At 36.9% G+C, this 21,693-nt stretch overlaps 1 protein-coding gene across 1 annotated transcript in view; it reads right to left on the bottom strand.

Annotated features, from left to right (window-relative positions):
- Nucleotides 1–21,693, bottom strand: part of LOC129228329 (ADAMTS-like protein 3) — a 116,821-nt gene that overhangs the window by 15,521 nt on the left and 79,607 nt on the right. Inside the window, exons 13-16 of the mRNA XM_054863006.1 lie at nucleotides 19,984–20,185; nucleotides 18,265–18,569; nucleotides 16,728–17,056; nucleotides 11,698–11,726 (exon numbers count right to left, since the gene is read on the bottom strand). Coding sequence (XP_054718981.1) covers nucleotides 11,698–11,726; nucleotides 16,728–17,056; nucleotides 18,265–18,569; nucleotides 19,984–20,185 — 865 coding nt within the window. The remainder of the gene's footprint in view (nucleotides 1–11,697; nucleotides 11,727–16,727; nucleotides 17,057–18,264; nucleotides 18,570–19,983; nucleotides 20,186–21,693) is intronic.

Below are 21,693 nucleotides of genomic sequence, written 5' to 3' on the forward strand. Positions count from 1 at the left end.
GTGATACTTACACAATCAATACTTAGTAGGATAACCCTTATTTTTTAAAACAGCTTCACAGCGTCTTTTCATCAAATGAACCAGTGTTTGGAGTTCATCTTTCGTTATGACATGATGCCAAGAATAAATTATCGATTCATTAAGTTGTCTTTTATTAGATGGACGTTTTTTTCGTACATGAATTTTCAAACGTTGCCACAAATTTTCAATTGAATTGAGATCAGGGCTGTTTCCTGGCCATGGTAACATATCTATGCCTGTATTTTGAAACCAACTTTTGCTGTATGCATGGAGCCGAATCCTGCAGTCAAATAAATGGTGCTTTGTTGGGGAAGAGAGTCCTGATGGAAGATATCAATTTTGGTTCCAGGACACTTTCAATGTATTTTTTGGCATTCAGGATGCCAATCAATCACTTGAATTCGGCTCACACCATCTGAAGACGTACATGCCCAATTCATGACATTTGTTGGGTTTTTTGTAGTTGCTTCAATGCAATCAGGATGAAGTGCTTCACCTACTCTACGTCTCACGCATTTTCTACCATCACTACCAAAGAGCAATATTTTACACTCATTGCTCCAGATTACTTGCTTACATTGATTTTCTGACCATTTGATGCGTTCTTTTACCCCTTAACTCGGTTTTCGAGTTGCTTTTGATTTAAATATGGTTTTTTCCTCGGAATTCTAGCTTAAATTAAGATATTTTTCTTGAACTTACTGCAATACCCGTTACAACAGAGCATTTTTTAAAGGAATTTTTATTAGGCAATACAAGGTTTATCATAAAGGCTGCAACCTTCCCAATAATTTTCCTCTTTTCTTAACAAAAGTGTGCATATATCGTCGCCTCAAATCGGTATTCCTGTAATCACCAATTGTTACGGCTTCTTCCTTTTACGTACAATGTTCTGCTTAATAGTTTTTCTGTTTATCGTCTGCGGTTTATATTTCTTTTTATGTATGGCAACAGCGAAGAATTGTAACGGAACAGGTGAGAGTTTGTGTATAACAACGTGGTCGTAGTTGAATATTTTTTTCTCGCCCTACGTCGGCGGAGAACTGTATTATGTTATATTCAATAAAATATCTTCCTTTGTTTAAATGCGTTTTGGAATTAGTTAATGAAGTTTAGAATTATTGATTTATGAGATTTTCTGAGTGAATTGGAAGAACACCAATGTTTGTTCTGAGTCGACTGTACACAGGACTTCTGGTTTGAGAAGAAGCCGCTTAATATGAACCTAAGCGTAAGTATAATATTAGCTCCGAAGTAAAGGAGGTGCAGTGGTCTCTCCCCCGAAAATTTTCGAATTTGTGGTCTTAAAAACGCATTTTAGGACGATCGTTGGGAACGTTAGGGGAGAATAAAGAAGACAAGGTATTTCCTTGACGGGTTTGACTGAAGGGGTGGGATAGCAGATAAGGATTCAACGCTTTTCTAAGAAAAGAGGAGCAGGAGGGGAAAAAAAGGTTTTACGAAGATTTGAATTCCGTTTACAAAAATTAGTGAACCAATGTTTGCTTTTCCAATGTCGCCCAGTGGTTTCACTTTGCATCTTCTAGGAGACAGATATTTTTTCACTACGCAGCATTAGTATCGCTTAGTCCCTATGTTAAAAATGCTCTACTGCAATCATTTCACATCTAATGGCATCTGATGAAATTTTTCTATCTTGAAGGCATAACCGTTTTATTTTTCTATCGTCAGTAGCACTAGTGCATTTATTTCGGCCTGATTTGGCCTTATTTTCCACTGATTCGTTTTTTCATAACGTAAACACAACTTTCGTACACCAGAACAAGTCACTGAACCACCGACTTGTCTTGCCACAACAATATTTCCACAACAATAACTCTTTTACCATCCCAAAATAGCCTAAACTTATAATTATAGACATTTGATTCCTCCTGAGAACAGTGTTTGGTTAGTACGCTTTTATTACAAAACACGTCCTTATTCAAAACGATTTGTGTTTATTTGTTCCACTAAAATGAGTATAACGTTTTTTTGCAACTTAGATATTTTAATTATGCTTTTTTAATAAATTATACATTAAATTACCTTCGACCTGATATGTACGCATTTATATTTAAGTAAAAATTAATAATTCTACAAGCAAACAAAGTTGAAAAACATGAAACTTTTTCACCACGTGTGGTAATACAGTTTCTTTTTTTTTTTTTACCCCCAATACCCTATGCTTCAATTTACCCGTCGCATCCTACTACATCCTACATCCTCACCAGAATATTTTAAAAGTCATCATCTGTCCATTTTTCTTTACTTCCCAATGAAGAAATCCACTATTCTAACTATGCATTTGCCGAGAAAGATAATGGTTTTTTTTTCGAAGTATGAAAATTTTCATGATATATTGTTGCGTCATACAAACAAAACACTAGCGTAGCCAGAAATATTTTCTGGAGGGTTTTTTTTTATCAAAAATACTCTCTGGAGAGGTTTTTTCGATCAAAAATACTTTCTGTTTTTTTTTTTTTTTGATGAAAAATACCTTTCGAAGGGGATTTAATCTTTTCATATGATAAACTACTGAATTAGTATTGCATTTAAGTTAAAACCAATGGCTCTGGGGGTGTTTTAACCCCCAGCCCCTCCCTTCGCTTTGCTACTGAAACAAAACGTTGCACCAACAAAATTAGATAAATTAACACAATGTTAGAAAAAAAAACGAAAAAAAAAAAAAAAAAACAAATTCTCGCAGAAAATTTATGTGGTGGGCACTAAATTTCTCCTCCCCAAAGTTCCAAATTTTAGTTCAAGTTTTTTTTTCAGTAGATGACGTAGCAAATTGTAAACCCGTAAGTCAAAAAAGAATTGAAATTCACCGATTTTTTCTCCGATTGCGATAAGTGATTGCAGCTGACAGTAGACATTTTTGAAATATTGTTAGATAATTTTGTTCATTAAAAACACTTTTCGAAAAATTATGATGTAATTTTAAATCTTTCTTTGATTTACGGTCTCATTGTTGGTAGCACCATCTATTGGAAAATTTTGGAACTCAAGGGGGGGGGGGATTTACGGGGCACACCAACATGAATTCTGCAAGAATGATTTTTTTCATCATTAACCATTTTCCTGTTATAAATTTTTGAAAACTGTCAGTCTATTTCAGGACACTCTGTAGGTAGCACGCAAGACAACTTGTTCAAGCAAAAGGAATAAAAGCATATGAGATGTTGGCAAGAACTGACAGTGACCGAGCAGCTGACACAAAAAAATCATAAACCTCTAGTATATGGTTGATAAATGTTACTGGTGGTTATACGACATTGGTCCTCCGTTAAGAAAAAGCAGCGACTTTCTGTCTTACGGTCTTACATTCATTGCTTGGTTCGTTTATAGGCACCGTAAACTTCTTCTGGGTTTCATTGCAGCCAGAATCACGCAAAACTTCCGCACTCTTTTCAGTGTTATCCTCATCCATCTGTGTTTTAGAGTCAAGATAGCCTTTAATTCTTAGTACGTGTACAACGTCTATGATTTTCCGTATTTTCGTGAAGGGCTCACAATCTTTTATTTAGTAGGTGACATCAGATAATTGTCGGAGCACGAGCACTCGAAAAGGACCAAATAACGGTGTTCTACCTTTTTCACAGTGTTACCTTCAAAAAATGATGGCACGTACAGATTTGATTGGAAGCGCTCTGAATTCCTACCTTGCCTAGTCGTCACTAACCAAAAGTTTACTTATGAAAACCTTCCTAATTAGTCTTGTTACGTTATTTTTTTGTCCATTAACCCTACTATATTCAATTCGTTCATTAGTTTCACGACTCTCGCTCAGTGTGCTGCGAAAAAATAGCAATTTTTGAATGAAAAGATGCAGAACAGTGCACTTATTGTAAACTTTTATTTCAGTGCACTGAAGGTCAGTGTAAAACTTGACAACTGCATGTCAAGCTAGAATTTATATCTTTTCACAAACAATGGACAACACTAAGGGTGGTGTCCATTCAAGCACAAAATACTTATTTCAAAACATGAAAATGAATTTCTGATTTATACCCTTCCCAGAAATGGCACAATGTTGATTAGAGGGGTTTAAATTAAGAGGGTGCGAAGAGAAGGGATACATATCTCATTGATATCTATCACTTGTAATCTGTTCTCCATTAACATTTTGTTTAGGGTGAAATCCGTTTTTTCCCCCAAAAAACTTTTACACAGAATGGAGTTACAAGGAGAGGGGGTAACATTAAGTATGACGCTTAGTGACAAACAAGGGAGGGGTTCAAATATGTTTTTAAAAAGTGACATCATTTATATACCGCCCCTCACTTAAAATTTCTTCTTTTTGATTGCGTGCAATTTATTCATCAACGAACATCGATTTACGTGAAACAAAGCTTGTCTTAATCATAGGGGCAAACCGATAAAACGCAAAAAAATAGTGTTAATCTGCTGGAATAAATTCCGATTTCTTTTTACGTGATTCTTAACAAGTGAGAGGGAGAAATAGAATGCAACCTTTTTTCGCCTTCTGCGCGTGATAAGAGCATTCCACCTCCTATGAATAATAAATGAAGAGAAAATTAAGTTTTCCCAGCCAAATAGCATTATCTTCAACTGATTTGATATTCATAGTGTTAGATATTTTTATTAACTTTTTTTCTCTCTTTGGACACCACGAACAGAACCACGTTTATTTTGTGTTATTCATTTACGTTTTAAAGATGCGTTATTTTTTAATGCCACCGCAAAAAAATAAATAAATAAATAAATAAATAATTAAATTTCGTTGTTTTTCACACTTCTTGCATGTCCATTGTTTTTTCACAATATCAAGAAGTGATTAGCAATGGAGCCCGGATCAATAAATTTTGATCCCCCCTGCAACAAATCTGTAGGGCCACTCCGCAGAGGCCAGCAGTGTATATTTGCAACGTTATTAAATCTTGATTGCTGCTTTTTTTTTTTTTTTTTTCAATTTCTTGGGCCGTTGGGCCTTTTAAGGACTGCCCCCCCCCCCCCTGCACTGTGGGGTCTGCGGATACGCAGATTCGAACCTTATCAGTAAGAAAAATATACATATTATTACTACTTTAAAAGCATACCTTTGTTCATTTTGTATCATAACTATTTCTGGGAATGTAAGTGAAATAATACTGAAAGGTACTCTTACTGGCTGCGTTTGCTTTTACATCCTTTAGAATACCTGCAGCGCCATCTGTTGAGGAACATTGTAACTAAATTTGAAAGTTTGTCCTTCTGAAAATTTACTATAGTCCAAAGCATGATGCAACAAACAGTTTTTTTCTATCGCTGCCCGTTTTGTTTTTATTGATTTTTAAAAAAGTATCAGTCTTTTTCGAAACACTCTTTATATACCTTACCTTCTGCAGCCGCAGATATGCGTAAAGCTTTTATCGTGATATTACTTACCGTAACGCTTTCCCATCCCTCAGCATTCACTCCGAAATACTACTTAATAGAACATATATACTGGTTTTGTCATTGCGGAAGCATAACATTCTAAGGATCATTTTTACGTATATAAGAACAAAACAATACGATACAAAAACTGGTAGTGAAGACAAACTATTGGTTTTAAAAAATAGTATGAACACATATATGCATGAATTATTGCCTATGTCAGTCAGTAAAAATGGGGGCCGCGGTGGCCTGATCGGTAGAGCGTCGAATTTGTGATCGGAGGGTGCCTTGCTCAATTCTCATCGGATCGAAGATCCATCGTGACTGGTTGAAGTGAAATATGACCGTAGTCACAAAGTCATCCAAGTGGAACGATACCTTTGGTGGTGCTGGACCAGGGATTGTTCGGTTTCTGGTCTGGTTCAAAAAATCAGAGCTGTCTCCAGGGTCCCATCCGACTGGTTAAGCCACAAATAGTGGTAGGTACGGGGGACTCTGGAGTGAATAAAAGTCAGTAAAAATGCACCTTTCATACAGTGATAGAATTTTTAAGTAGTTGCATGGTTCCGGAGATTACCTCGAACATACAAACATACAAAAATCCACTCTTTCTTTTTACAATATTAAGTATAGATTTGCGATGTGACTCTGACCGTGCAAAATGCCGATGCGTCCAATATATTTAAAAATATTTGTTTACCAAATGAAAGTTTTTTTTTGGATATGGGGTACTTAGGAGTGAGTCCTATGATCTGGTTTTATGCCGAAAAAATAGTGAAATAATTGCAAAACATAACTCTAGCAAAAAGAGATCGGTTTCATTGATTTAAAAATATTTTAGGGAAGGGGGGGGGATACTCTCATAAGTCTCCCAACATGCTCCAAATTTTCATGCTTTTGAACTTTGCACCTCAGTAGTGCCTAAGAAGAATATCAGTGGTTAATATGATACTCCCTTCCCTTTCACATAAAAATAATGGCTACGAAACCGTCCAAAACTGAAAAAAAGGGGGAGGGGAATCATTTCCAAAAATGGGATGATGGGGTTAAACGGTGTCCATATCTGGATTCAAGGGGTCATTTTACGTAAAAATCGGCAAGATGTTTGTCAGAAGCATTTTGAATTTTATTTTCCCACGCAGTGTTATTAATTCACCTTCAAGAAATGGCTCCTGCCTTCCGACCGGTCATCTAGAATGTACTTTCTAGTACCGAAAGGTTGGGGACCCCTGGTGAACAATTTCATTTGGCTATGACGTCATTATGGGCACTTGTATGACGTTATGGCAGAATCCCGCAGTACATTTAAAATATTCCGCATGGCCTCAAATTCATCTGTATGTAATTGTAATTGTCGCCATAATTATGGTCACAACTAGCAAAATTTACGAATTTGTGATCTAGTTTTGGCCATATGACATCATGCATATAAGTTACAAAACATAGAAGAAAAAAAAGAGAACTCATCTTAAAACTTCATCTTACCTCAATAGGAAAAACTTTACAATTGCTAAAAATATGCAAATCTATTGCTGTTGTAAGCAAGGGGGGTTTCAAACAGTTACGTAACAAGCCCATTCAACACAAAAAATTATTAAAAAATTGCAAAAGTTCAATGCAAGGAGGCAATGATACAGATTAGTTCTCTACTCAGTCACCATACTTATGGGACCTTTGATCCAGCGGTTTTTTTAGCCGTTGATGGGTTTTCTTCAAACTTCTTTAAAAAAAACCGTAATTTCATCTTTTATACTACGTGACTGAGCATGGTTGAACGAAGAAATCTAATGCACAAGTTAAAGTTTGCTAACTGGACATTTTAACTGTCAAAACCGCAAGGAAGGAAGACCCCCTCCCCCCCCCCCCCCCCTTCAGGGCTGTTCTATTCTCTACTAAGATTGTAGCTGATCAATATCATTTACCGAGCTGAGAGAATAGGCATGCCTTCTTTGTCTTCTCCGGCCCTCCGACAGGCCATGTCAGCCTAGTCAGAAACTAGGGGCCCGGGCCGTGGTGGGGACCCGGCGATACTGACGCGAAAAAAAAAATAAAAAAAAGTAATTTTGACTTTTGGAATTCAAATTATGTTTTGCGCAATCACGAGTGTTTGTGTGTGTAAGCTTGTGTGTTTGTAGGTGTGTGTGTTTGTGTCTGTGCAGGCATGATTGTATGGGTATGTGTGGGTGCATATGTGAGTTGGTGTGTGTGTGTGTATCTGTGTGTGTAGGTGGATCTATGTGTGTGTATGTGTATGTGTGTGTGTATGGGTAGGATACGGAAGCAACCTGTAGACGGTTTTCGCTATAAGAGCAGCATCGGGAGGGGCCGGTCGACGGTGGTGCTGCAGAGGGAGGCGGGAGGAAAATAAAATCATTGGAACGCCATTCAAAGGCTAAATGAAAACAAATAAGAAATGTGATTGCTCAAAAAAAGAAGAAGTAGAAAGGAAGAAAGAAAGAAAGTAAGGGGGGGGGGGGGAACTCATAACGAGCGAAAACGTAAAGAATAGATTTTACTTTCAGCCTGGATGTTCGCAAAGACACAAACGTTCTGTACTCACTAATGATAGGGAGGGTGAAAGTCTGTGGTGAATTAAACTTTGATCGTTCTGTGCAAGCAACCTTTTGATATAGATGTATAATAACTGTCCTTCCCCCCCCCCCCTCTCCAAGAAGACCGAGAGGGCCGTTCAATGTATTTTTGCCCATCTCTCTAAAATAAACTGCAATAGTTTTAAAAATCAACTTTTCACAACTTTGATCAAAAATAAAAGAAAGCAAGATTGAAGATTCTTCAAAGGACCCTGTGGTCAAAATTCGACCATATTCATTACTGAATATTTGAGAAATCTTTATGAATTTCCCTGTTTCCAGCATTATTACTCCTACTCATATTCATTCGTTTACTGCACATCCGGAAACATACAATTTTTACATTTACTTGCAATACCAAACAGTAATAATGTATTCCAATTTTGCTTTTAATATGTTATTCTCAACATAAATGGATGAAAAAGAATATTATGGTATTTGGGAAATTGGCGGTGTCGTCAAATTCTTGGCTTGAATAATAGTATATTGGATGCCATTTTGCTTAGTGATAACCCTATGCAAATCGATATTTTCCTACTCTTTGTTTACGTATGCAAAATAAAAACCATTTTCGCACTGGTATTTTGGAAACAAAACATTTGACGTCAATAGATGAAGATCCATTTCCCAATTATCGCCAATTTTCTAATTATAGTCGGCATAAAAAATTCTTATATTAGATATTTTATGAATATACTTAATTCATAATTACGGCATCTAAATATCTAAACTTTAATAATTAAATAACAATGTGCATAGAATAGATAATCTAAAAGAAATTGCAGAAGCAAAGAGCAATGAATAAGAAACATCTTATACATATAAAATCTGAGTATCTATCTATCTATCTATCTATGTCCAAGCTTCTTCTCCCGAACGACAGTGAACTGACCATCGAACCAGGTATCGATGGATTCGTAATCCTCCCGTCTTCATGTTTGGCTATTTAACATAATTCTCCGATAATAATTAGCGGAGATATCAATTAAAAACTTTTAATTATGACTCTTAGATTTCAAAATCAAATCACTATTTTTCGAAGGCTTTCCTCCATTCAAATTATTATTCAGTGCTTCAACTCAACTTTCCAGATGAACGCTTTTATTAAAATTTACAGCTTGAAGAAATTCATTGAGATGAAAGATCTGTTGCCATTTCTTTTTCTCGAATATGAACAGGTAAAATTCTTGTTTTTGTTTTGAGGCTTTTCCTGTAATCAGGGGATTTAAATTGTTTACTTTTCGATTATTTTGCCGTAATCTGCAGCAAAATTTTGCTGTTTTTTTTTTTTTTTTTTGTTCAAGCCTGATTGTTAAATACGCGTCACATGACATAACTTTCATTTTCGAGGAGGACCGTGCACGTCGTAAAGTAAATGAGTGATTTACAAGTTATTTGAGTTCTTTGAGGGTTTGTACCTGGAAAACGGATTGATGTAATTCTTGTACGACCATGTGGATAGAATCCATCCAAATATTTATCTGAGTGGTATGTTGCATTAATAAACACCCGGGCAACGCCGGGTAGTAGACTATTTTATGTAAAAAGCGGATTGTTATTGTGCATAAATATTTCCGATATAGTCTATCAGATGTAATTCAGTTTAACGTGAGTAAAGATTATAGTTGATAATGCATATATTTTCCCCTTTTGTGCTGACTGAAAATGTACTCATAACTTGTATCATTGATAACGATTATTAACGTTGATGAGGTGTTTTGGCAAAAATATGTTTTACTGGTGTTTTGCAAACCTTGCTTTACGCGCATTTATTTATTCCTTAACGCGTTAGAAACTAGTGTCAGTGTACTACAAAAGCATCAACTGGACTGCTCTTACATTTTTTAGGTAGCCCGTGCAACGCCGGGCACGCAGCTAGTCTTATATAATTAAAAACTGAGGGTATGTATCTATGTGTGTACTATGTATCTATGTCAAAGTTTATTCTCCCGAACGACAGTGAACTGACCATCGAACCAGGTATCGATGGATTCGTAATCTTTCCGTCTTTATGTTTGGCTATTTAACATAATCCTTCGATAATAATTGGCGGAGATACCAATTAAAAACTATTAATTATGACATTTAGATTTCGACATAAAATCCCTATTTTTTGAAGGCTTTCCTTCATTCAAATTATTATTCAGTGCTTCATCTCAACTTTCCGCAACAATGCTTTAATTAAAATTTATAGCGTGAAGAAACTCATTGAGACGAAAGATCTGTTGCGATTTTTTGTCTCGAATATAAGAAAATAAAATTCTGGGTTTTGTTTTAAAATCTTCTCCTGTAATCGGGACTATTAAAAAGGTTTACATTTTGGTTATTTTTCCGAAATCTGCCGCAAAATTTTACTGATTTTTTTTTTGTTCGAGCCTGACTGTTGAACACGCGTCACTTGACATAACTTTTATTTTCGAGGTGGACCGTGCAAATCCGAGCGACGTAGCTAGTAATCAATAAAATCAGATTTTTCTTCCAAGAATAATAATAAATAGATAAAATTAAAAAAAAAACTCAACTGAATTTTGACGTTTCATTGTGACCCTACTCATTGTGTTTCTTGTTTCTACAAATGGAATCTAATGGAATAAGGAAAGGAAATTCGCACCCGTCATACTATGACAGGTAGTTTTCTAGATTACGTAATACGACGCAAATCCAACAAATGAAAAATGGTAAATAGGAGGCGGTAATAAAGATGTCATGGTTATTAAGGCCAATTTGCACCCACACACTTATCATAAAGGTTATATCTACAAGGTATACCGTTATGGTATTTTTATTTTTTATCAATCTTCGATGGTTGGAGTTAGTAATCTGAAAATTTTGTATTCGGATAAAGTTTTGCTGTAAGAGAGAGGGAGAGAGTTCTTCTCTGTATAAGTTTTTTTCCTAAAAAAACGTGATTTTGCACGAAACCACCCGTTTTTTAATGTAAAATCTGCTCTAGTTAAGGCTTGAATGAACGCAGACGATTTTTAACCATGACAGTGAAAATTAATCTCTCTAAATAAATGCTAAGAACAACAAGCAAGACTTATTTTCTTTGTCATGGCAATCAGCAATGTCAACTACGGAGTAAGCAATTCGTGATTGAATTTAAAAAAAAAAAAAAGATTTTTTTTTTCTATAGATAAATTAAAAACTAAATACGTACCCTTTCATTTCCCTTAAAATCTGCTATTTGTCTCATAGTCGGGGCGACGAGAGGCCATGTTAGTCTAGTCAGATACTAGGGGTCCGGCGCGGCGCCTTGACTCGGAATCAGAGTAGTATAAGTGTTATAGAGGTAAGGAGCCCGGCGACTAAACTGACAACGGGCTCGCTTTGGCTCTCGGCGGCCCTACTCATAGTCGTACTGTTACTGAGGCAAAGAAATCATTTTGTGATTTCTTAAATATTGCGGAACACTTTAATTACTCTTGATTAAATCTCTTAATTAAAACACTTAATGCTTCCTAAATTCATATTTCACGATGAAATATAATGAAGGAAATACGCGTTTTCTCAAACTTAAATCATCTCTTTTCCTTCCTTTATTTCCTGACTAAGCCCAGCAAAAGGTAAGTGTAGTGTAATCGAAAGTTTAGGTAAAAGCTGTGCTTCTTTAAGGAGAAGGAGCACTTCGTTAAATTTTGACCATAAATAAATCGATTAAAACATTTTGATTAATTCTTGAAATAATTGATATAAAATGTACTTTTAAACCAGATAAATTTCGTCCTGGTTCTGTGAAGGAATTTGAAATGTTTAGTAAAGTTTAAACAAAAATGGTATTCGCTGCCGTTGGCACTAAACAAATCAAGACTAAATATTTTTTAAACAAGTTTTTCGTTTCGAAGCCATCTTAACCTTAGAGTTTCAATTCCTACATAATTTAAAGGAATTTTGAATTCAATTCGTACTAATTATGCTCAATTCATGAAATCTTCATCTTAAAATAAAAAATATTAAAGTGAGATTCCAAATCATTTTCTGAGGGTTTCAACATCGTCATTTTGATGATCAGGGGGTCAGTTCCTCCCCCCCCCACCTGGCTACATGTTTTTTTTTTCACATAGATGTGCGCGTGGGTGTGTTTTTTTTTCGAAATCGAGTTTGCATTTTATTTACTTTCTTAGCCCCCCTCCCCTACTTTCCCTTGGAAACATTCGAAATAACGGGCCTGATTAGAAAGAGAAAGCTACGTGACCTAAAATTCAAATCATTGTCCACTTAAAAACATTTTTCAAGTTCTGAAAATATCCGTGAGAACGAAAAGAATGATCCACAGGGTGTTTATATGGTCAAAGGAAGAATATTTAAAAAGCTATTCCAGATTTATACATAGGAGAAGTAAGCCCAAAGCGGATAGCCCTTGGAATTTATACCATTTTAACACTTTGTATGACTCTGATAGGACTTTAAGAATCTTCTCTAATAGACAGATCGTAGCATATCACCGTAGCTTGCGCGTTTCCAAGGCAAGTATAAAGCAAGGTTTTTTGCTGTTTTTATTAAGATTTTTCAACCTTTTAAAATTCTTATTACTCTAAAATTGTTCATATGTCCTTGTTGGATTTTATCCACTTTCTGAGAAAAATCAAGAATCAATTGTCAAACAGTTTCCTGACTTGCTACAAGTTGCACAAATGCAAACTTCTCACTGTTGTGGAAAATAATTTTTAGCTCCCAGTTTAAAGATTAACTGAGCGTATTTAATAAGTGTGTCGACTTCAGTTCAATTACGGTTCATCCAGATTGATAAAACTCCAAATGAAAGCGAAGAAGTGTCCAGATTCCGTAACGTTGTAAGAACTGCGGGCGAATTAGATTCATGGTACTCTCCTGCAACTCTGTCTTAGCTTTGACCGTGTTTCTAATAATGCTTCTGGAGCTTCCTTGCAAAGCGGAAGGTACCGAGCTGCTATATTAAACATACTTAAGGTTTTCTCCAAAGGTTCCAAATACACGAATGGTTTTAACTGGGGAAATTACTGAATTCCTCAGAAAGATGACAGGATATTTTCTGGTAGGTGACTGAGTTTTAGCGGAAAGTATTCCTGTTTTTTTTTTTCAAGATATGTTACTTCCAGAAATCGCAAGCAGCCCATTATTTTCCAGGAAAGTTTCTGAATTGTTTTTACACAGCACGAGCAGTTTCAATAAAGACTGAGAGAGGAAAAATGAAGCTAAAAAACAAAATATATTTAAAAAAGGTTGATGCAGTTTGAAGACATTTAAAGGATTTAGACACACGGCAGTATGTCAGCAAAGTTCGGAAATCAGAAAATAAACGAAACATCTGCTAGTGTATCTGACATGAACTATTTCAAGTTACTTTCGCTGATTTTATTTCTCAAAATCTCTTAGATCTACATGCTTGAAATTTTTACATGTCTAACAGAGCTCCACAGAACATCTATAATTTTTAATCTCATGAATATACCTCTTATACCTGTGGAGTTATTAGGATCTAAAAAGTCATTTTTTACATGACTGACTGGCTCACTCATACATCAAAATATTTACACTTCCAAGTGACTCACATGCTTGCAATTTGGCATAAAGATACACTTTCAATCATATGTAAAGGAAAAAATCTATGAAGTCAAAACTTTTAATACAGCACAATACTATACACAGGCTTCAATTGGAAGCCATTCCGCTCTATCTCACCTATCTAAACCTTAAGAGACCGTACATCGAGGATTAGTGGCCTGACCTGAGGACATCCAGGTGTAAAAGTATTACAATCCTTTATTGTCACTCATCGTAGACGGCGTTGAGCGTCCGCAGGTAGTAAACAGGGTTGACAAGCAAAGTGAACTGAGGATAGAGGCCCCGTCATTAAATAGTACATTTATGGTAGAGTATTTCTTAAAAAGCAACAATTTAGTATTAAGATAATGACAGAATTTAGTGAACAAATTCCTTACACATGTGCATTTTTAACAGCCCTATGTGCAAAGGGAAAGAAAAGTTTTGTTCATTAAAGGGCACTTTAAGCTTGATGGCAGAGGTCTTTGCAGTAATCAATCCCTGGACGCAGACAAGATAGTTCCGGGTAAATTCTTGTTAGTCTCACGTTGGTTAAGACGTCCCTAAGAAAAATATTACCTGGTATGTGTTCATTCATTGGTCGGTTTACTCAAAATTTTGAACTGACGTTTTCGATTTACAATCTATCGCTTACCCTGTTCCTGGTGAATCCTTGCTGACAAGGGCTTCTCCATCACCAAGACACCACCCTGAATAGCATTAGCTGGGAGGAGTTCATTCTCTGGTTGGATTACCCTAAACTCTGAATTGACACTATTGATTAACAAGCTACCGCTTACTCTGTTCCTGGTGAATCCTTGCCGACAAGGGCTTCACCATCACCAAGACTCACCAAGACGCCACCCCGAATAACATAGCCGAGATGTGTTCATATATTGGTTAGATTACCTTAAATTCTGAATTGACACTAAACTAAAAAAAAAAAAAAAATCCGAAACGTTACTAAGTATTTCCGTGTTACGTTTCAGGGTTTCAATGGTTTTATCCACCTTTTGGAAAAATCAAGTATTACTCTCAAAAGTTTCCTTAATTGCTACAAGTTGCACGAATACAGACTTTTCATTGTTGTGAAATTTGTTTTTGCTCCCAGTTTAATGATTAAATGAGCGTATTTATAAAGTGTATCGGTTTCATTTCGATTAAGGCCTGTTCAAACTGATAGAGCTTCCATAGAAAGCAAATAAGTCAATGAACTGCATAAGTTTGCGAGAGTTGCAGGCGAGTAAAATTCTTGCTGCTACTTGCAATTCAGTTGTAGCTTTGGCCATGTTTGTAATACTGCTTTTGGAACTTCCTTGATAAATCAGGAAGGGGCCAAGCAATTATATTATACTTTCCTAAGTTTACTCTAATATTCCTGAGACACGACTGGTTTTAAGCTGGGAGATTTCTGAATTTATCAGGAAGCTTCCATGATAATTTCAGGAAGGTTACTGAATTTTAGCGGAAAACGTTCTTGGTTTTTGCAAGATATGTTACTGGCAGAAATTGGGCACATCAGCTGCCCAATATTTTCCAGGAACGTTTCTGAATCGTTTTTAGTGTTGGCTGAGACGTCTCTCCGAAAAACATTAACTGAGATGTGTTTATTCTTTGATCGGTTTACTCAACATTTTGAATTGATGTTCCCGATTTACAAACTATCGCTTACCCTGGTGAAGCTTTGCTGACGAGGGCTTCTCCATCACCAAGACACCACCCTGAATAGCATTAGCTGGGAGGAGTTCATTCTCTGGTTGGATTACCCTAAACTCTGAATTGACACTATTGATTAACAAGCTACCGCTTACTCTGTTCCTGGTGAATCCTTGCCGACAAGGGCTTCACCATCACCAAGACTCACCAAGACGCCACCCCGAATAACATAGCCGAGATGTGTTCATATATTGGTTAGATTACCTTAAATTCTGAATTGACACTAAACTAAAAAAAAAAAAAAAAATCCGAAACGTTACTAAGTATTTCCGTGTTACGTTTCAGGGTTTCAATGGTTTTATCCACCTTTTGGAAAAATCAAGTATTACTCTCAAAAGTTTCCTTAATTGCTACAAGTTGCACGAATACAGACTTTTCATTGTTGTGAAATTTGTTTTTGCTCCCAGTTTAATGATTAAATGAGCGTATTTATAAAGTGTATCGGTTTCATTTCGATTAAGGCCTGTTCAAACTGATAGAGCTTCCATAGAAAGCAAATAAGTCAATGAACTGCATAAGTTTGCGAGAGTTGCAGGCGAGTAAAATTCTTGCTGCTACTTGCAATTCAGTTGTAGCTTTGGCCATGTTTGTAATACTGCTTTTGGAACTTCCTTGATAAATCAGGAAGGGGCCAAGCAATCATATTATACTTTCCTAAGTTTACTCTAATATTCCTGAGACACGACTGGTTTTAAGCTGGGAGATTTCTGAATTTATCAGGAAGCTTCCATGATAATTTCAGGAAGGTTACTGAATTTTAGCGGAAAACGTTCTTGGTTTTTGCAAGATATGTTACTGGCAGAAATTGGGCACATCAGCTGCCCAATATTTTCCAGGAACGTTTCTGAATCGTTTTTAGTGTTGGCTGAGACGTCTCTCCGAAAAACATTAACTGAGATGTGTTTATTCTTTGATCGGTTTACTCAACATTTTGAATTGATGTTCCCGATTTACAAACTATCGCTTACCCTGGTGAAGCTTTGCTGACGAGGGCTTCTCCATCACCAAGACGCCACCAGGAATAGCATTAGCTGGGATGTGTTCGTTCTTTGGTTGGATTACCCTAAACTCTGAATTGACACTATTGATAAACAAGCTTTCGTTTGCTCTGTTCCTGGTGAATTTTTGCGGACGAGGGCTTCACCTTCAACAAGACGCGACAAGAAATCTATATCTGGGGTGTGTCATTTCTCTGGTAGGATTACCCCTTAGAGCAGGAATTAAATTGGAGGGAGCAAGTTCAATCATTGGCTTAGCAAAAGCTGACCCAAAACCCCCAAGTCACGTGACTCATCAACGACGAATGGATGGCACGTTCTGCGTGAAACAAGCGAAATAATCCTGATTTCTTCCAATGCTTTGGTTTAAAGTCTGTCATGTGATTTAGGGTCTGTGCTTCACGAAGGGAAGTCTTCACTCCCTCCATTATATCTCTTCTCAATGGATTACCCGTAACTCTGAATTGACACCATTGATTTACAAGCTATTTCTTACCCTGTTCCTGGTGAATCCTTGCCGGCAGGGGTCTCACCTTCACGGAGACGTCACTCCGAAAAGCACCGGCGAGGCAAGTATAGTTGCCGGAATCCGCAAAGGTCGTTTTGTGAATGCGGAGGGCCCCCTTTCCCGAGACGGCCACGCGGGGCCACCCGTTTGCACTTTGTGGAGGAATGCGGCGGTGACCCTTGAACCACAGGACTCGTGTGTTGCTGAGGTTGGTCATATTCAAAGACGGCGTCAGCGGTTGCGGCATTGGGCAGTGAAACTTGGCGTTGGAACCTTTGAACAGAATGGCTTGTCCGCTGGCCTTCAAAGTCACACGTCTGCAAGAATCACAAATAGAAAAAAGAAAATCTCGACAATTATCTGTTGCTTCTTTAGCGAATTAGGGCTGTAAAGTCCTACTTCAAAAAGTGTACGTTAATCAAGTTTAAACAGGGCCTGATTACCGCACAGAACTACTAGGCCTGGGCCTGGGGCTCCTTCTTCCTAAAGGGCCCCAAATTACTTAAAGGATTATGCATAGCATTACAATTATACGAAAAATACTCACATTTCAAAAATAATAGTTAAAAAATAATTACTTGCTAATTGAAAAAAAAAAAACTTTCTTAAAGGAGAATGTTTATTAACTCTGCCAGTAGGGAATTTACCATGTCACAATTAAGAGAGACATCGAAGGAGATTCATAAATGCACGTGATAAATAAGTTACATAGTTCTGTGATAGACAAAGGGACCCCCAAAAATGTATTCCGACGCGCCTCCAAGCTTCTACAAATCAACCACTGCATTCCGATATACAACCTTCAGGGGGCCTCCAAATTATTCTCCCCCTAGGACCTCACTTTTAGTTACTCGGGCCTTGAATTTAAATCTTCATGAAGCAGCACAAGCATTTACGCGGGAACATGTAAATTTTGTTATTTAAAGTACATTGAAGCATAATATGAGTATCATATTTTCTAGTCGCAACATAGTTTTAATCATAAGAAGACTGATTTCAGGCTATTTTCAGCGTTAATTGGTACATTAAACCAAAAATACTTGATGAAAGTAAATGCTCCAATATTTCCGATATCGGGTTTGACGGTGTCCGTTAAATTTTTTTAACTGAAATATGAGATGACTTACTTGTAGCCGCCGTATCATGTTATCGCGTCGTAGGTCAGGCATTCGAATTCCGACAACACTGCAATGCGGTAGTATTTTACGCCAATTTAAAGCAACTCGAAGCATTTTAATAAATACAAAGCTCAGTCTTGTAGTCTTCCCTGGTCGGATTACTCTAATTTTTGATTTTTTAAAATCCTTCTTATAATGAAAAAAAAAAAAAAAATGATTTTTGAAATCTAAAAGCAAGTAAAAAACTCATGCATTAATTTTGAATTTTTTCATCTTCATACATTTATACTCATTTACGTCAAAAGAAGCAAAAATATGCAATTACATATGCATTTGCATACAATTCGGGCTCTTGTTAGGAGCTTGAGAGGGGGAAAAATCGATCAATATTGCATTAAAAAAGTTACCTATTAGGATGCTTTTGAACAAAAACTTGCTCCTCTGGATAACTAGTGACAATTTCATAATCTTCGAGGGCATCAGTAGCAGGTGGTGGTGGCATTGTAGTCGTGGTGGTAGTTGTGGTGGTAGTCGTGGTCGTCGTCGTCCTGGGAGGAGGTGGACATGGCTTCAAGTTGCATTTCTTGACAGCCTTGGGTCGTGTCTTAAGGCACTTGGAGGGTGGTAGTTGGATGGCTTGGCTTAATGGCGCGAGAATCTTTTCACAATGGAGTTTTCTCGTCTGAAACCCACCGCCGCATGATTTGGAGCACTAGAGAGAAATAATTTCTTCATTGAGCCTTCTACGGTTTCTGTCGAAGTCAGATATATTTTTTAAAAATATGTGAAGCGAGCGAAAGTCAACCCATATGGTAGAAAGTTGCCCTAAATGTATTTGAAATATGCCTCACACGGTAAAAAAGAAATCCAAAACATTTCTAGAAAATAACGGGGAGCTTATATGCCTTATTTCTACTAGTAACATATCTGGCAAAAACCAGGAAAGTTTCCCACGAAAAGTTAGTAATATTCCTGAAATGAACCTGGAACCTGTTTCTGTAAAATTCAGAAACCTTCCCAAATCAAAACTAGTTATGTTTCTGAAATAAATCAGGAACTGTTAGAGAATATTTATATATGTATAGTCTGACACCAATGAGATGGAAAGGCAAACATCCGGTCTACAGGCGGAGATGGACGTGAGTTTTCATGGATGCCAGCCTTTGCAGATGTATGTTGCCTCTAAATTAAGGAGAGGTCATTGAAATTCACGGAGCACACGTGATTTGTCTTAACTGGATGTTTGCCTATTCCATATCATCCATGGGCAGAAAATAGTAATGGCTTAGCACAGAGGTTCCCAAACTGAGTGCCGCGGTAGCCTGATGATTGCTGAAAAAACTCGGAATTCTTCGAAGGGCGCCACAACCTGGAATAGTTTGAGAACCTTGGTTTAGCTTGCAATGTTCAGGATAACTCCTAAGTCAATACCTGAAGAGTGCATTGTTTTCTGATAAAGGGCCAATTTTCGTGAATGAAAAAAGGAGCATTGAATAAGGAGGCGTAAAATATTTCTATACTGGTAGATAAAAAGGTTTTTCACCAATGAAATCGGTATGCATGGAACTTGTTGCGGTTCAGAAAATTTTTTCACAAAAGAACTTGTTTTTCACAGGAAACTGGTGCAAACATTTGAAATCATGGAACGTTACCCGGAAGTAATCAGTGACACTTCCGAATTTTTTTAAGGTATAGTAATATATTTTCTAGCAGTTTCCAAGTAAATTATCAAATTTTTAATTAAATTTTTAAATAAAAATAATATAGTTAATATTTTGAATCGCATTTTATGTTTGTTCCAGAAAAACAGTGAAGAAGCAAATCGCAGTTCCAAAGCACTGATAGGGCTCCTTGTGGTGATTTAAGAAATTAGCTGAAGAGGTAAAATATATCAATTTTGTGCGGACAAGACAGATGTGTGATTGGACAGGTGTAAATGGGTGGGTCTTTGTTTTGTCTCTTCAGCAGCCACTGACCGTAGGAACAGCGAATAAAAAGTCCAACTTTCCTTACGACTCAGGATGGGTTAACGCATGTGAACTTTAACAAATTTTTATGTTTAAGACTTTTGAGCAAAATCAGGCAGCTGATGCCAGAGTGTTACAGTTCCAAAAATGAAGGCTCACCTTACTCCACTGCTCAGCTCTCCAAGCGGGTGGGCAGTCGAAGACGTTACACTGCTCTACTGCCATCGGTGGCTGTCCAGAGCAGTGAACAGAAGTGACTTCTTGTCCGTTGGTCAGCAGAATGCACTTCACGAGTCGTTTTCGGGTTCCACCCCCGCATTCATGGCTGCAATTTCCGAACTCCGTTGCGTTCCACCGGTAGCTGAAGAACAAATAAAATGTTGTATTAGAGTCAGCAAGGTCCGACTATCGCACGACCCACGGGGTCTGGACCCTGAACCTTAACACTAGAAAGATTGAAATTTGCTGTATACCTAGAAAGACTGAAGGGGCCAGTGTTCCCTTCCCCTTCATGGGAAAACCCTACCTAGTTTTCGAGTGAATTCCTGATGAATTTCTTTCTTAGTGAGCCTACATGCTGCACGCATCCCCTCTAATGACAAAATAAGAACCGAATCCATAACAATTTCTCTGATGTTTTCTCAATACGCCAAAATGTAACGTTAGTTTTTCTTTCGAAGAGCGATTCCTACAGTCTGACTGATAGATAGTCGGCAGTATTTCGCATTTTGAATTCCACCCGACTGCAAAAATAGAAACTTACAGGTAAAACTAGAATAAATAGCACTTTCATGCTACAGTAAGTAGGAGAAGGAAAAATTTCTCCATTTTTGTTTAAAATACTTAAGAGACCAATGTGGTTCCTCCCGTCTTTCCTCTGTAGAAGGTGAAATATCTACCCTTCTACAAGGCGAATGATTAAATTATTGAATAAACACTCAAACAGGGTCACATTTTAAAAAGTTGGAGTTCCATGACATTTAGTTGGTTATTTTTCAACTTATTGAACAACAAGTAATATGAGGGACCATGCAGCTCCTTCTACCTTTCTAGTGTTAAACCAGAAAGGGCATAAAAATTACTTCCAGTAAAGCTATTTAAGTCTTTTATTGTTACTATTATTTTCAAAACAAAGTCTCAAGGTTACTGCGCGGTCAAGAACTCCTTACTTTCCAGTTTCACTTTATATCTGCAAAAAATGAATGCATAAATAAATAAATAATCGAACGAACCAAGCAGAAGTTAAGGTATCGGTTTAGATGGAGAGTCCTGAAAGGAAGCTAAGGTCTGGTCCAAAGCTTATTACAGTCAGGCCCTGAAAAGTGTTCAACTAAATTTTAATAAATCCCGTAATTTTCAGAACCAAAGTAGATGTCGACGTCAAGGCTTTGTTAGGGGTAAGATACAAAGCAATCTTCTTGATTGCTTATTGATGAAAATAATAATAATAACAAAGCAATACCATCGATTTTTTACCAAATAACCGTAAAACCAATTTTATCGGACATGGCACGAATCTGCTTAACGAGAAAGAGTAGTCAAAAAAGTTATTAAAGGGAAAAACTGAGTTAAAGTGGCACCTTGTGTCAGTTCTTTTGGGGAATAATATTTTGACTTTCATTAATAAAAATTCTAAAACAATTAACCACTCGACGGCTGTGTCATAAAAGTTGAAGCCCTTAGATCACAGTTTAAGTAACAACAAGTTCGCCATCTTGGGGCTAAGCGCCGTTTTCTTCCTGTAGCTGCTATGCGCTATGATGAAGTAGAGTGTTTTGCTTCTGGTTATGGGGGTTTTTGATTGTGGATTAACATGGAGTTAATAAAAAACCATAACTATTAAAATGAAAGTGCTTCAGTAGCGACACG

This window comes from Uloborus diversus, chromosome 8 (genome assembly GCF_026930045.1).
Source record: "Uloborus diversus isolate 005 chromosome 8, Udiv.v.3.1, whole genome shotgun sequence".
NCBI lineage: Eukaryota > Metazoa > Arthropoda > Arachnida > Araneae > Uloboridae > Uloborus > Uloborus diversus.